This window comes from Athene cunicularia, assembly GCF_003259725.1.
Source record: "Athene cunicularia isolate RWA chromosome 3 unlocalized genomic scaffold, athCun1 chr3_part1, whole genome shotgun sequence".
Lineage (NCBI taxonomy): Eukaryota > Metazoa > Chordata > Aves > Strigiformes > Strigidae > Athene > Athene cunicularia.
The window spans coordinates 102,460,487-102,477,169 of NW_020799097.1; the positions used below are offsets into that span (position 1 = coordinate 102,460,487).

The 16,683-nt window shown below is 39.8% G+C and overlaps 1 protein-coding gene across 3 annotated transcripts in view; it reads right to left on the reverse strand.

Annotated features, from left to right (window-relative positions):
- ESRRG (estrogen related receptor gamma) overlaps positions 1 to 16,683 on the reverse strand; it is a 350,096-nt gene that overhangs the window by 228,773 nt on the left and 104,640 nt on the right. Inside the window, exon 1 of one of the 3 annotated variants that reach the window (XM_026844373.1) lies at positions 3,804 to 3,862. The exons of 1 other annotated variant lie outside the window; for it this stretch is intronic. Coding sequence is in view for 1 of the 2 variants with exons in the window: in XM_026844372.1 (XP_026700173.1) it covers positions 3,709 to 3,743 (35 nt within the window). In the remaining variant the exon portion in view is untranslated. One more of the 3 variants, XM_026844372.1, reaches the window with a different exon arrangement.

Below are 16,683 nucleotides of genomic sequence, written 5' to 3' on the forward strand. Positions count from 1 at the left end.
GCCATTGACAAGTATGACTTCACTTAGTAAATCCTAATATCTTTGTGACCTTTCATTCCTACAGTCTCTTCATGAAGAGAAACACAAGGTTCTCATCTCAACTCAGTTCTGCTGCAAGATACAGAGAGAGGTCAGCAATTGCCTAGCTCCCTTTTATTTATTTTTGTTAAAGAAAACCGCTTTATTTTTTCCTATACAGGGATCCTGGGCCCACAGTAGTCTTTAGAAAGCAGTTTCTGATTTGGGAAGCTTATCGTCTCTCTTATTTGGCCTTTAAAGTTGGAATTTTCCATCTTATGAATCTTCTTTTCAACTCCTTGATATCCATGATAGCTTGATTCAGGAATATAACGTTTAACCAAACACCATCCTATTAACTCCCAGCAGGTAAATAATGCTGTGGGAATAGCTTGCTATGCTCAGAAAAAGTGTGCCTTTGGTAAGTAGTCTGGTAACAGCGCTAGGGTCACACGCATCTTTTGGGTCTCCATACTTATAATACACTCCCTAGCTACTGCATTAAGTACAATTACACCAGTATTTCTTGACCTGGATTGGTGTGATCTGATTCACATACACCTTGTTGCTGATAAATCAGCAACCAAATGAATACTCTGAAATATATTTCTATAGATTTGGACAGTTTTTGGGTTTTTTTTTGAAACTTCGTGATTTCATGTGCGTCAAGTAACATACAACTTCATAGCTGGGCTCTGTCAAATCAGGTTTGCTGTATGCTCCAAGAAACTATGGATTTATGGATTTATGCATTTTGAAGAAAGGCAGTTTTCAGCAGGAGAATGCCACTGATGTGTGCCAGTGTTAAGCTGTCCCTGAGAACCAAGAAGGTGGTGCTTAAAACAAGGTTTTCCATTCAGTAGCAGGTGCATTTCATTCCCTAAACTTCTGCAGCACATTTTGATTTTTATTTCTCTCCAACCATATTTTGCATGCAGTCTGCATTACATGGCAGAAGAGAGGTGATACAATAAAGTTTACTTTAACCTGGTTATTATCATCTCAGAGAAAGGAAATAAAGTATTTTTAAGCTATATTCTGGAGCTCATTAGCCACATTGAGACTTCAGTTTGTTAGTTTTAGGGGACATGTCACATGTTCTGAAAGCGGTACTGGCTGTTCGGGATTTGTACTTGCTCGTGTGGTAATGAACATTCTTGAAACCCTATTTGGCTAGAGAAAAAAAAAAAAAAGATGCATTCGAAAAAATGAACTACTTGGTGCTAAAGCCTCAGTCTGTGCACAGTTCCTAAAAGAAAAAGCTTTGAAAAGTCTTCAAAATACCCTATAAGTTATAATTGGGTTTTAATGTATAAAATGGCTGAGTAATTTAAATGTTTGGAAAAGAAAACAGTCTTTCCTAGAGTTTATGAAGTGGTAAGTCTATTTCTTAGAATGATTAACTATGAATCCTGATTTCAAACACAAGTGTCTACTAGCATATGCTCTCCACAGCTGACATTGTAAGATCCAGTTTTATCCGATTAATACTCGAGGGCCTGATTCCGATATTAAATCCCCATTCGCTGCCTCCTGCTTGAATAAGTGCTTTGGTTTCTGCAGAAGTAATTTTACTTCCTACTCTTAAACAAAAAGTTAAATCAGGATTAAGCTCTGCTCATAATACATTTTGATTTACTGAACGACATAAGTTAGATTTCTATGTACAAGATGCATATCATAACATTCCCACTGGAAACTGAAAAGCCACCACCAAGCCCAGAAACCTAGTAACATTCAAGGATAATTCAATACTCATTCACTTAAGGAAAATTTTTTAGTAGTGAATGCATATTAGAAAAACAGATGCAGTAGAGCCAGGACAGCATAAAGCATGCTTTTGGGTAAGAATGCCCCACATAACATCCTATTTTAGAACAGTGATAAAACAAGACTATGACAAAAGAAAATGTAATTCAGTTTTGAACACACTGTAAATAAGTAACAAAATCTAATTATTTAGAAAGACCTTCAAGATCCCATGGCTCTGGTAGAAATTAATTAAAGGGTGAAATTAAAGAACAGAAGAAAAACTTAGACAAAATGAACTGCGAGAGAAAAAGAGACAAAGCAGTGAAAAGAAACAGATCCAGGGAAAGTACTGGTCTACTTCATTCTAATAATAGAGTCATCAACAGAATATCTGTATGCACTAACACCTAATTTGAGCATCCTGGATTCTGATCCTGATTTTCAGAGATGGCAACTACATATTAAAAAAAAAATACTTAAATTGCTCATTACTAGAAATAGATTGATTTGCATGAGAAAGGTGCAGAGTTAGATTCCCATTTAATTTACGAATATTAAGATCATAAAATGTTCTCAAAGTAAGTCCTAACTCTCAGGCTAACACTTTCCTCCTGTTGGTAACAGCACCATTGGCCCTGGGACCTGGGAAATAACACATACAGTGGTCATCGGAAAGAGGCGGTTTGAGCGAGCCCAGCAAATACTGAACAAGGATTTAGGAGATGAGCATGAGAACTTGCAATTCTGTTCAGTATTCAAAGACTAACAAATAGAGAAACATCCAAGTGGGAAACAGCATCAGCAATGAAAGGCCTGAGTGTATTTATGTCCATCTGAGCATCTGACAACACAGGTCAGGGGCAAATAGCTCAACCCTGTCAGAAACTTGAGAAAGTTCAGTAGAAGTGGAAGGATCTGCTCATATGGAGCAACTTCCAAAGCTGTGGTCGTGCTCAACTTTTCTGTTTCTCATTAGATTTCCTCCCTTCAGCAAAACTTGTTGGTACACATGGTCACCTACTTTGTTGATTCTTAAGTACGTGATCACAGAATGACCAAAGAAACATGAGTTTACCCCGATACAGAAGCTAATCGCCAGACTAATCCAACATGGAGAATGTTGGGCACAAGAGAGGATGGCTGATATTCTGCAGTTAGCACGTTTTGAAGTGCTTACTGGGTTTAAGTTTTAAATTGTTTACTAAATACTAATTTTAGCCTGGGTTTGTTTTTTTCTTGTGGGTGGGGGTGAGTGGGTGGTGTCAAATTTAATATAAGCAAATCACCAAGGTATTAGAAAAACAGCAGCTAATCTACCTGCTGCTTCAGAGCATAGCTCAGGGATCTAAATTATTGTTTTCCCACACTTCCAGCTCTGTGCTAGACATTAGGCTGTCAGAAGTGTCTTCATACCCTGAACACTACATGTGAAAACTCTTATTTTTGTGTTCTAGCACTTTATCTAAGCACGGTTGCTTACACAGTTAAAAACCACCTTAGTGTTTTTCAAAACCATACTGAAGTATGGGATCACCATTTGTTTTGAATGCAGGAATTTGTTTTACCCAAGACAACAGCTCATCAACTTGTAGGACCTTCAGCCACTAACCTCGCTCTCATCTATAGGTGTTTAACACGTTTCCTTGTTTTAACTTACTGAACATTTACAGCAGCCAAAATGCATTTATTTAACGTAACTAAAAATGCTGTCTCTGATCACCCAGTACTCTTGGAAAGTTCAAGAGCAGGACCAAAATTTGAAAGGCTGGTTTAAAGATTAAGTGTGAGCCATTGCTGTGTCTGAAGTGGTACACTTCAGGAGGTAAACCACCCCCCCACGGCTGGCTGTGGTCTCCCACCACCCCCGGCAGCTCCTGCGTGCTCATTCCACCAGAGAAATCTCAGAGGAGAGGGAGCGAACCCCCTTCGTGGACTCACCATCCTTTTCTAGTCACATTCACTACGCATTGCATTAGAAAATCGTAACGGTGTTAAAATATTTTGGCAGGATTTGTTATGGCCAGATCACTCACTTCCTTTGGGACACACAAAGCCTCCTCTGGCAATGAAACAGCCCAAATGTCAGCAAATCCTATAGAACAGAAAACGGTCTGTCAATGTAAAGCCTAAATGAATCTCCAATTAAACAAAACAAAACTGTATAACATAAAAACGCACATACAGAGAAAAGAAACAACCTAGAAATGTTCACTTTTTATTAAAGTGTTTTCCTTTTTTTTTTTTTTTTTTTTTTTTTTTTTTTTTTTTCCCCCACCCTCCAGAAACTTTTTAACAGCATTACAATGTATTCATCACAAGGTGCTATTAGAGCACAAGCTCACTCCAAGTGTTACCAATTCACGGACAGATTAGAGGGCACATTAATAACATAGTTAATATGAAGTGTTTAGAGCCTTTACGTCCGTGACAAATACGACTCAGCCAAATTTCCTGACCATTGAGGCCACGGAGGAACAATTTGGTAGATTTCATCAACAGTTCTAATTATGTTCCTGTCAAGTCGAGAACAAAGTAATCCATAACTGGGGGGCTGCTCAGAGACAGTGCCACGCGAGAGTAATTTATGCCCAAGACACAGGGCCCTCGCTGTAGTTAGTGTGCACAACGCTTGACTAACAAGTGGGTTCACAAAAAGGAATTTATTAGGGGAAACGCAGCCCTCCAGCTCCGAGCGGCTCGTCAGGTGCAGGCTTAGGAGGAGTTTTGAAGCAAAGTCTTCTTGTTTACACAAGCATCTGAAGGCCATGCTGGCCTCACCAGGTTTTATAACACAGGATTTCAGCCCAAAGCATGGCACAGGCTTCTGCCGGAGCTAGGCGAGCCCACTGCAGAGGCCAAGGTGTGACCCAGTGCTTTTAAAAAAAACATTGTGGTCCCGGGACGCCAGCAGCACCGACTCAGAGGCTGAGCGGTACCAATGCCCTTTTGTGATCCTATAAATAACACACTAACGAAAGATGCAAAGGGATTATTAGTAACAGTAAACTAAAACATCACAATACACAACACATTTCTTACCACAGCCTGACTGGGAAACAGGCTGGAAAAAGGGAAGGGGAATGGGGGCTAAACAGGGAAGAAGCTGTCATGTAATTTTGAGTCATTTTCCACTGTGATCTATATTGGGACACAGCTTCTACCCTTTCAAACAGGATCGTTTTATATATGACGCTCTTGCTGCATTTCACAAAAAGATAGGAATGTCTCCCTAGTGCTAGGAGAAGTGCAAAGCCTGGCAGTGGTCATTCAGGACTGGTTACTTGCGTAAGTAGTAAGATGTTAAAGAAAGTAAAACGCTGCATTTCAAGTGTAATTGAGAACAGTATCTGGGAACAGGGAAAAATAACATTAGCAAAAAAATAGATTCATGTGATAAATACAAAACAATAGGTTTTAAAGCATAGTTTTCTGAATGTAGCTGTAGGCATACGCTGCTGTCAGCAGTTTAAGATTTTATTTAACAAGACATAAACTACAGAACTTAAAAAAAAAAAGTGTAATTTTACAGCCCTTTCTTTGATAGTGAAGAAACAAGCTTATAAAAATGTGACCAGCTAACCAAAGCAGCAGCCTGCTTTAGTGGATTAAACATCAGCTCAGATAAGGGGAATGCTCAAACTGAGCATCCGTTTCAGAGTCCGATTTGCCATGTGGCGCCAGGAAGGTCGCCTTCTTCACCCACATTCCCCACTGGTAGAAAGGGTACAAGTGTTCAAAGGCAAGGAAGTTGTTCCTATGTGACGTATCTTACCAGTGGATTTTTGGCTGTACAAAAATGTTACTAGCTTCATTGAACTCTTGGTTTTACTTCACCTTTTAAATACTAGTTGAACACTAGCACAGAGCGAATGCAGAGCACAGTTGTGGAGCACTACATCAAAACCCTGAACTTCTCATTTCACACTCTACTAAGGTTTCTTATTCAAATTTGTTTCAACCTGTAAATTCTCTGCTGCCAAGTTTAGGGAATTTCCCAGGACCTACTGAGTGGGACAGTATTAGTCTCATGCAACTGAAGCTTCACAGAATATGATTACTTGCACCCTTTGCATCTCAGGATTAAAATTAAAAAATTACACTTCACAAGCATTGGTGGCTTAAGCTTCACAAGAAGGCAAAGGGGAAGGACACAGTCCCATTCTACAGATTTGAAAAGAGAAACCTCTCTGGTAAATCAGACAGACATTAATTCAGAAGCCAAGTGATGCCTGGACGTTATAATTCCCAGACTCGTGATTCAGTCACAAGACACGCTTCCTTTCCTGGTGAAATGTCATGCTGCCACATGCTTCTGTTACAGAACACGTCTTAACCAAGTGTAGCAAAAGCATGATGATCCCATTAAGTATCTAACATCTAATACCTTGTGAAAACTAATTTAGTGCTTTATCAAATCTCTAGTTTGTATGTAGAGCATAAACTGGCTACATTTGCTAATAGGGCAGATTGACCCATCCCATATATTATCAAACCACATCAAAGTCTGCTGGAGGACATAGCCTTAGCTACTTATTATCCCTTGCATTAACTCTCTCACTAGCTACTCGACCAATACATTTTCCTGTAATACATCTGTCATGATTTTGCAGAGAAATCAGCAATTCTGAACAGTGCAGCAGTTAGAGACAGATAACAGGACTAAACCCATCATGGTCACCTGGCTTTCCAATCTACTATTAATTGGCACAGACGAAAGCCCTTAGAGCTAGACTTGCACAACAGCACACCACTGCTGGACCCCAGAGATTTGGTCTCTTAGATTTGTATTTTTAGAGCTTTAGTTATTCACATGATTTTTTCATGATTTATTACATACCAGAGAGAAATAAAGTTTGATGCCAACACCTTCAAATTTACAAGATTTGTGGGGTTTTTTTCTTCCAGAAAAAGGGCATCTTATGCAAGAGACCATGTGGCTTAGTAATCAGGAAAAAAAAGTGCTAGAATTCTACTACTAATAATGTTAGCAGTATTAGATCAAATGAGAACATCTTTCCTGGCTTGGATGCTATGCAATCGTATTCCCACATGCGTTATATTTAGGGTCTTAACTGTGACACTGTAAAACGCATTATATATCTGAAGCCCTGCTTCTAACTGTCTAGGAACTTGCATATATGGCTAATAGAGGGTTTGGGTTGGTTTGTTTTGTTTTTAGTTCACAGTTTCTATATTCTGATAGATAGTGTTTGTCTGTGGACTTGGAAATCTTGAGCACATGGCTCTCTTACTGATCTTTCCTGGTCATTTGACTACCTATCATCACTGTAACCCAGAAGCTAGTACTAGAGTAATAAAAAAGCCAAAACATACTCTCTCTTCAAAAAAGACAGAAATAAAGGATGCCTCTCTCACTTTGCATATGTGATCGTATATAGCTCTGAAATATAATTATATCCCTCATACAACCCTTGTCATTCACATTTAATTCTGTGGCTTCATTTGTTTTCTCTTTGTACAGTTTCTCAAGCACTCTCATCTTCTTTCCCCTCATAAATTCTGGCCCTCCATACCTTCAAACACCAACATAAACAAGTAAAAAGCATTGGGGGGAATGTGGCGGTATTATTAGAAGTTTTGTAGTTTCTTGGAAATCCCAGATCCCATTAATGACAGGTCAGTTTTTAATCCAGAGAATATTAAAAACTGCTTTAAAAACTGCCCAGCCATGGTTTAGCACCACCAACTCAGGCAGGCTGATACAGAGAGTCTTCTACTGGAGAAAATTTCTAACAAGTAAACTTCTAGCCAGGGGGAATAAATTAGATTTAAAAAAAAAAAAAAAAAAGCCCAAACCAAAAAAAACCCAAACCAAACAACAGACCAAAACAAAGGAGTGGGCAGTGAGTTAAAAATCACAATTCTATGTTACTGAATTGAACTGCAAGTCTTTGGACCTTTATCCCCTCCTTCCTTTCCCTCTGTATTTTTCTTCTTCTGTTTTTATGTTGAAATCACAGGAACTACGCAGCCTAGCAAGGCTGTAATCACTCAGCAGGAACCTGGCACAAGCACAATGCAACCACCAGCCAGGCAGCAGGAAAATGAAGGAAATCTCTCTCTCCCTCCCCCCTAGGTTTCTTAAAAGGGGCTCGGCGTGAATGAATCTTCCCGATAGCCACCAACAATTTCTTATTCCTTCCGAGCAATCATCAATTTCAGCATCAAGTGGTTTAGTGGCTCTACAACTGGTAGTGGCAGCAGAGTAAGCCCAGCATGCAAACGTTTTGGCTAATTTAAAACCCTTGTGCTGCCGAATCAAACATGACAAGACAACAGTAAAAAGAGAGGCTATTATCCCAAATGAGAGTCAGCGGATGGCTGAAATTGGCTTGAGTGGCAGAGACAAAAGAGGTGGAAGGAGCAGGGACAACCAGGCATGATAATACCAGATGCAGCACACACTTTCTCCCCCACCCCCAGTGCATTCACACATATCTCTACCTGCAGGGAAAAAGGCAACATTTCCAAGTTTCATGTCTAGGCAGAGAAAATACACTTAAGAAGATACAAAATAAATTAGTGCCTGGTAAAACATGTGTCCCATGGGTATGGAGAAACTTAACTTACAAGAGATGTAGCCCTTTCAATAGAAAACCTAATACTCCAAAGACTAAAACTGTCATTTCTTACCTGAATTCATGTCCTGCTGCCCAAAGTTCATTACCATGAGTTGAGGGTTAGAAGCACTGATTTAGGATAGAGTAACCTTAAAATGAGAATAATCTGTGGCATGACTACTGGCGAATAGCTGCTACATACAGAGAGCTCATCAAGTGCCCAGATCTCAAAGAGGTGCTGGAGGAGTAAAAGTGGAGGACAGAGGAATTAATTTTGCAAGGCATTTGGGAGACTGCAAGCAGACTGATGATGTTCAGAGACATGAACCCTGGTGATGGCTTGCAGCTCACAGAATGATGACCTGTAGGATCACTGGAGAGCAAGCAAGTTGTCTTTTGCAAGATTAACAATTTAAAAGTGCTGAAATTAATTTTGTTTAATAGCTGTGGGTGCAGACTCCTTACAAAGTAGGTTGCAAGGTCAGCAAGCCTTCTAAAGCCTTTTAAAATGCAGCTTTTTATAGGGACAGTAGATTTAGGGTGGCTTAGGGCTTAAAGATCTAAAAAGCAAAAGAAGTGTAAGAGGTCATGTTGTACCACTTCCAAATCTTGGGTGAAGACACGTTCTCTGATTCACTTCTCACTCTATACCATAAGCTTACTGATACATTCAAACCTAATGAGGCAGCATCGGTTTCTTAGGATAGGCAGGGTAAAAAAAAAAGATATTAAAATCAAACACATGAACCAGATTAACCAGTACATAGCAGGCTCATCGGAGTCACTGGAATGTGCCTACCTCTTTGCAAAGAGGTGGTAGGAGGAAAGAAAAATGAATATATATGAGAATAAGAGACTGGGAGGAAAAAGACAAGGGCACAGAGAGTGCTCACACCCTTGTCGTCATCCAGAAGTAGTTCACCTGTGATTCACATCTGTCTCCTTACACAAGACCATTATGCCCTAAATTACTGTACTGTACAGAGTGTTTCAAGGAACAGCTGGGCTCAATGCTGAAACCCAAATCAACCATTTAAAAGATACTTGCTCAGCTTCACACCCTACTATGTGTGAGCGCTATCACTCACAACAGATCAAAATATGCTGACTAGTACTCCCTTATAGGACACTTTTGTCCTACATTTCTAGCAACATCATTCAACTAATTTCATAGGTAAAGTTCATAGCAAGTGCAAGTTTGGGAAATAGAAACAGGACATTTGTTTCACACCACTGTGTAGGATGGTCTGAATTTGCTGAATTAATCAATGTTGCCTTGAAAAGTATTCACATTTTGTGCAGTTGGGTCTGTGTGAAAGGTATACTTATAAATTCAAGCAGGAGTCCAAGCCCCAAAAGTATGCATCCCAATGCAAAAAATATTCAGTATTTATACGTACGCACCTGGTTTTGCAAACACAACTTCCCAGGAAATCAAGAATCCCAGGTGAGGGTATGATCACAATGGATACAGCATGTGGGTTTATTTCATCCTGCCCGCTACTTTTAAATCTTTTTGTCCCTCCCAATGTGAAGAAAACATAGGGCTTACTTTTCAGAGAAACCCCAAAAACCAGAAACGTGCCAAGCAGTGGACATGCAAGCTGTCAATACAACAGCCTGCCCTGGGACAGGTAAGCGCAACCGAATGAGGAAACGTGCGCTGCTTGACCACACAGGCAGGCAGAAACACTTCAGCCTTTGCAGGCAGCCCAGAGGACAGAAGCGTCTTGTCCTGCGTAACAAAACTTAGTTGCTATGATCCTGTAGACGGAGGGGGCCATTTCCCTGGCAATGAGGTAACTGACGGTCATTAGAGAGGGACAGAATTAATTCTGCTGTGAGCCTGTCGCTGACAGTGGCCAAAGCAAATGCACCAGCCATTTTTCTCTGCCCCTTCCACAGGGAGTTAGAACAAAGAAAGGAGCCCCTGGGAAATACTTAAGACACCACAAGAAAATCATTTTAGATGCGTATTAATACTGTCACCGAATACTGTGTGCTTTCAGGCTGACATATGCTGCTGTATGTGGCATTTGTTCCCTTTTTTTGTCTCCAAGTTGAATTCATACCCTCATGCAGCACTCCAGGAAAAGCCCAGTTCACAGTTCAGCCAGGCACTGCTTAAAAGGCAAGCCTGATACAGGTCCTTAGGGCATCTCATCCATCCTGTGCTTGGATGGCATTCTCCACCAAGGGACCCCATTAGGAAGGAAGGGCAAACTGAAATCCTAACCCAAAGCAGCCTGAAAGAGCACCAGCATACTGGTATAGCAGCGATGGATGAGGCTCCATTTGTCTTCAAAGCATGGGAAACCAATATATCTGCTTCATTGCAACTCAACTTTACTTTCCAACCTTGTAGCATACTTAAAGGTAAAACATAGATCAACTTCCTATCCAGGGATAAGGCAGCAGAGAACTGTCACCCAAGACTCCAATTAAACAGATTAGAAGTGACGCACTTCCAATGCAACTCCATACAGCAAAACACCCCGAGATACACTCTCTGTGTTTAAAATCAATTGCCCAGGAAGGCATCACCACAAACTATAAAAGGTTTTCTTTCCCTTCCATACAGTGGAAGAACTCAGAAGCATCTCATGCTAGTACAAAGCTCGCTGGAAAATGAAGTTGCTGTAGGAACACTATCAATACCAGAGATATCGCAGATCCTACTCTCCCTACAGAAGGTCAGAGCCTTCCAAGCAGGAAGAAACAGTATGTTTGTTCTGTGGCCAAAGTAATTTTAGACTTACCTATATTTCTTTATATTTCTTTTTTTTTTTCATAAAAGAGCTTTGTATCAGTGTTGAATGAGCTGAGTTGTAAGACCAGAACTTATCTGGAAGTCTCCAAGCTAAACTTAGGTCTGGCCAAAGTAGATACAGTTTCACTCAGTTCAGAAAAGGTGATTTGTTTATACCAGGTCTGAACACAGCCAAACAAGCTTCCTTCAACGCTGCTTGTTAAAATATCTAAGTTTAAGTACGTGTAATTCCCTCATGGATGATATATATGCATACATCTTTGGACTTCTCTTTTCATGTTAGTATAGCAAGTATGTAACATTACAGCACGAACTTACAGTCTTCCTCCATGGGGGCAGTTTCAAGGAGAACACAGAGATTCAAATACCGTAACATGGAACATGCTTGGTAGAAAACAATATTTTTGAAGGCTAGTCACCTGCTTATAGGAATCGCTAGACAGGGTTCTTATTTACAGTTCAGCAGTATCTATTGTTTCAGGTGAGATCCTCCTGCACCAGGAGCTGTACAGGTGCAAAGAGAGAAGACCACCATGACCAATACATACTGAAATTCAAGGAAACCAGCTAGAGAACTGCTGGGAATTGAATGCACATGTTTCTTGTGCTCCAGCCAGGAGCCTAAACCTAAAGGTTATCCTGTCCTAGTGTAGCACCGTATCACCCCTAGCGCCAATTAGGCTGACCAGAACAGTATATATCTACCTGCCTATTCAATTCATATCAGGAAGAAAGGAGAAAGAAAAAAAAGGAAGAAGAAAAAAAAAAAAAGCAGCAAGGTCAGGCACTTGTGTATGAGCCACATACCTCATATGAGCAACAGCAACCTCACATGGACCCAAACCCCCAACTCAACACCAGAACCTCTGCCTCCTCCTGCTCCATGTACAATTAATTGTTAATAAGTCAGCTCACTCTAAACACCAGACCAGTTCTCTTCCTATCTGTGTTCAACATCACAAAAATGTCTCCCACCAAAAGCCTTCTTATTTATCTCTGTTCACTGTCTCTGTAAATCCAGGGAGAAAGCTAACCTAGGTATTCTGCTAATCTACTAGACCTAATTAGTGTGGACCAAAGACAAGGACAGCTATGTTCTCTGACACGCTGACAAAACTCACAGGGTGTCATCCGAAGTGACTGCAAAAAACCATACGGTTGTCTAGCGAGACTGTTCCAGACCTCCTATTTAAACTCCCTGCCTCAAAGTTTTGACCTTTTTACCCCTACACAGCAGACTTTAAATTGGTCCTGGCCAGCAGGAGAGTGGGAAAAATGCAAGAACCACCCTCTTCAATCCGATTCTCCTTAGAATTGACCATTTCTCACAAAACAAAAATGCTGCCTCAAAACCTTGTTTTTCCTCAACCTGTAAAGTTCTAAAAACCACTCAAAAAAAGTATCCAGAGCCTAGAAGACGGCAGTGAAACATGAAGTCCAACCACCCCCTCATCATTGCTGTGCCTTAGCAGTTCCTCCTGCCCACAGTATGGCACTATTTCTGAATGACTTGCAAAAGAAGGGGGGGGAGAGGAGAACTGAAAAAATAAGACTGAGATCATGGCAGACAACAAAAGAAAGGAGACCCAAGTCAGCCAGCCTCAGCTGAAAAATTATTTCAATGAGCTTCTGCCTCTGTGTGACACAGGTGAAAAAAAGCATTCTCTTTCTCTGAAACACTGAAAACGTCAGATTCTACCAGTGATTTTTGATGTGTGTACATAGAGATATAGATAGTGGGTACTAACTTTACATTGCCATACCCAGGATTATTAAGCACCAGTTCCAGGAGGATTATTAAGCACCAGTTCCAGGAGAAACGTCAAGCCTTGGTCATGAAACCTAATGTTATTCTCTTCACCTCACCATCTTCACTCCTAATAAGGCCAAGAGACACCATACCATATAATGGCTTTGCCAAAACCATGGTAAGACTCAAATGAATCTGATGCTCATTGCAATGCACAGGAAACTGGGAAGCTTACTATCTTCTTTGAAATAAAAACAAAAATAAAATTCTTGCAGTTGCCTTTGAACTCCTGTCTGTACCACTGGGACAAGTGCATTCAGTATCAGGAAGAGAAACACTAGGAGGGCTTTTATGAAGCAGTACAAGGAAAAAAAAAAAAAAAAAGTGTTATGACATGTCCTGCTCCTATTCTGGTAATGCATTATTTTGTTTGAGATAAAGCCTCCTTCTGTCAGACAGAACATCCCTTATTTTCAACAGGATTTTAGGTCTAGTCCATGTAGAGGATTTCCAAACCAGCTGTTATTGTGCTGTAGCACAAAACCGCATTAAGAGTATCGAGCAAATTAATCAAAGCACCTTCATTCACAAAAAAAAAATATTAAAGAAAAAAAAAAATCAAGAAAGCCTGAAGACCAAGAATAGAACAGGGCAGTAAAAAACGAATTAATTTTTTTTGCCTCTTTTCTCTCAGGCACACAGAGCAGTCATTAGGGAACAGTCCAAAGGAACTGAGGAAACTCATTACCAACAGGGCAAAGCATGGTCAGGGGGCCATTGGTTTTTTGGGGTTTGTGGGGGTTTTGTTGTTTGGTTGGTTGGGTTTGGGGGTGGGTTTTTGGTTTTCTGTTTGTATTTTCTATCTTTTCCTTTCATATAGGGACAAAACATGAAGAGACTATTGGGACCTGACTGCATTATGGAGCGGGAATGACGTGACTCCAGCCCCTCTCCACAAACCATTCCATCAGCAGAAGTCTCTGGCAGGTCGGAGACGGACTAACTTCTCCAAGGTATTAAATTAAAAGATGTTGAATTAAGTTAAATGCCCCACATTGAATTGACATTTCCCTTTTTTAATGCAAGCTAAGATTGATGAAAAATACCACTTATCTACATTAAGGGTCAAAATATCCAGCAAAAGAAGCCTCTGGTTCAGCGCGTCAGAGCAAAGTCAGTCTTACATAATCCGGGGACCAGAACGCGGATCACATTCTGATGATCCAATTAATGGTTGGATACTTTGCAATCAGCCAGGAAGCAAGGCCCCTAACAGATTGTGGGGCTGTAACATCAATTTCTTAAGTGCATTTAAAGGATTACAAATGTTAGTCCTGGCTTGAGATTGAAACACCTATTGAGGTGCTCTGAACCACATTACAGTAATTGGGTACCTGAATTAATGCCATTTCTTCTGATGGGTGAGTTGAATACATTGGAATTACGGATTTCTTTTGCTGTGTTTCACTTTCAGCCTTTTATTTTTTCCTCCTCAGAACATAAATCTGAGGCAGAATATCTCTTTTTAACTAGATAGATTTAATTACAGCCCTGAAGCACCAAAGTACTGTCCTAATTTTACCTTCTGCGTTGTTTGGGTGCATTTTCTTTTTTTTTTTTTTAATTATTATTATTTTATGATGCAATGACATTAAGATAGGAATAAAATCCATTTTTCTTGAAGCTTTGGGGAGAAGACTGCTGAGAGAAGGAGAAAGAAAAGTCTTTCTTTTCCTTCCCATATCCCTTTTCCACTATGTAAACCTTTTTATGCACACAGAAACCATTTGCAGTGTTTTACACCTCTAGAGAGCTAGAACTAGGGCTGCCTCAATTAGTCTTCTGTTCCTTCTGAGGTCAGTTCAAGTAAAGGTCTCAATCATATCAAATTGGCAGGAATGCTAACTACCTGGGTATTTCAGACCATACAGGGTTCAGCTAAGGAGCTTAAAAAACATGTAGCTGGTTTCAAGAGTATTTAGTTAATACACAGCATAAAGCCATACATGTGTGTGCCAGAGACTAAACTTACTCACTTGGTGCATGAAATGTTTGAAAATCTAGAAGAGGTTTGTTTGTAGGGCTTTTCAACCAGGCAGTGTCTCTGTTAGACTGCAGTACACAGCATATAGGATATGCACATTTTCTTCTTGTATCATATTAGTTTTGATAATTAGAATTATAACAGGGAATTCCATCCATTTTTGTTCTCAGAGTACGAGGCACTGACATTTCAGCGACCTCGGCAGTGATTTCTCACTTGCAGCTAACTGGAATGTACACAACCATGATATAATACTCATGCTGTGAAAAAAGGGGTGGGAAACCGAGCGTGGTATTCCAAATATTCCAGTCCACTCTGTACATTTCATTTATCTGGTTACAGCACATCAAGCTTAGACATCATTTTAATTACTCATTTTTTTGAAGTCTATTAGTAATTGAAGTTATAAATATGCATGCAATTATATACACATATTTTATATATATTCTGAGGTATTCTAACTTTTTGTCCTATATTTAGGATTCTGTAAGACAGTGGGATGTCATAGAGATTCTGCTTTAATTTTGGTTTTGCTTAAGATAACTGTAAACAGCAAAGATACTGGAGCTATTTATCTTCATTGCTGGTTAAGAGGAAATCGTAGCGTATACCTTAGGGGAGCTAAGGAAGCACGATGATTTAACTGGCATATGAAGGAAAGAGACAGCTTCTAATTCAGTAATAGAACTTTCTGATGCTCAGGAAAAAGCAGTTTGCATGGTTTCTCAGATAGTCTTTTACAGTTAACTATTTTATATTTTTATTTATTTCCTATCACATAAGAAACATCAGATTTAGGAAGGTTCACTGGGGACCATTCAGCTTTGCTCCTTGTTTCTCTTGAATGGTTTTGAATGTTCCTTAATTCCCCATCCCCACTAATGTAGGATATTGCTAGAGTTTAAAAATAACCCTTCTGAAACACAATAAAAGCTACAAACTATCCCACATAAGAGATGGTTAATCAGAGGATAGACACAGCTTCATTGTAAGAGCCATACGATGAAACAGGGCATAAGGATTTTCAAAAAGTGTCTCGAAAAAAATCTCCACTCAAACTTCAGAGCAGTTTTTGACTCATTAGATCACGCTCGCTGAAATGATTTACATACAGATAATGAAAATGCAAACCCCAAGGACTAGTTAGCTGTTCAGCAGTGTATACATTTTATATAACCATTTCCATACATCTAGTTTTAAATTCATTAACAAAAATTAATTGCTACCCAGTGGTCTACATTGCACAGCATGCAGCTACAATATGCTTTCTAAATTACTGCTTCCTATCACTCCTCCAGCAACCCTACAAACAAGTCAAACTTTGCTGTCTTGAAAGTGTTGATTACCAATCTGCAGCAAATGATCATATTTATTACAGTTGGTGAGACCCAACAACTGAACTTCAGGAAATATTTGTCTTTTTTCAATATCACAGTAATATTTTGGAATAAGAGAAAGCTTTCCCTTTCTCCTCCTTTGGCAAAGGCAGCATGATGCCCTTAGGACTCCACCAAAGAGACACCAAGCAATAACAGCTCAAACATGCTCAGAAAGCATTGACCTCACTAACTTTCATTTTGGACCCAATCCAAAGTTTACTGAAGTCATAAGGAGACTTTGCATTAGCCTCAGTGTTCTGTAGTTCAAGACTTCCAGTCCTATTAACCCCCTTTCCCCCCAAAAAAACCTATTTGAGCTTTGCTTCATGAGTGTTAACTATGTTGTTACTGCTGCGGTTTATTCAGCATGAAATGCCGAGTGATAACGC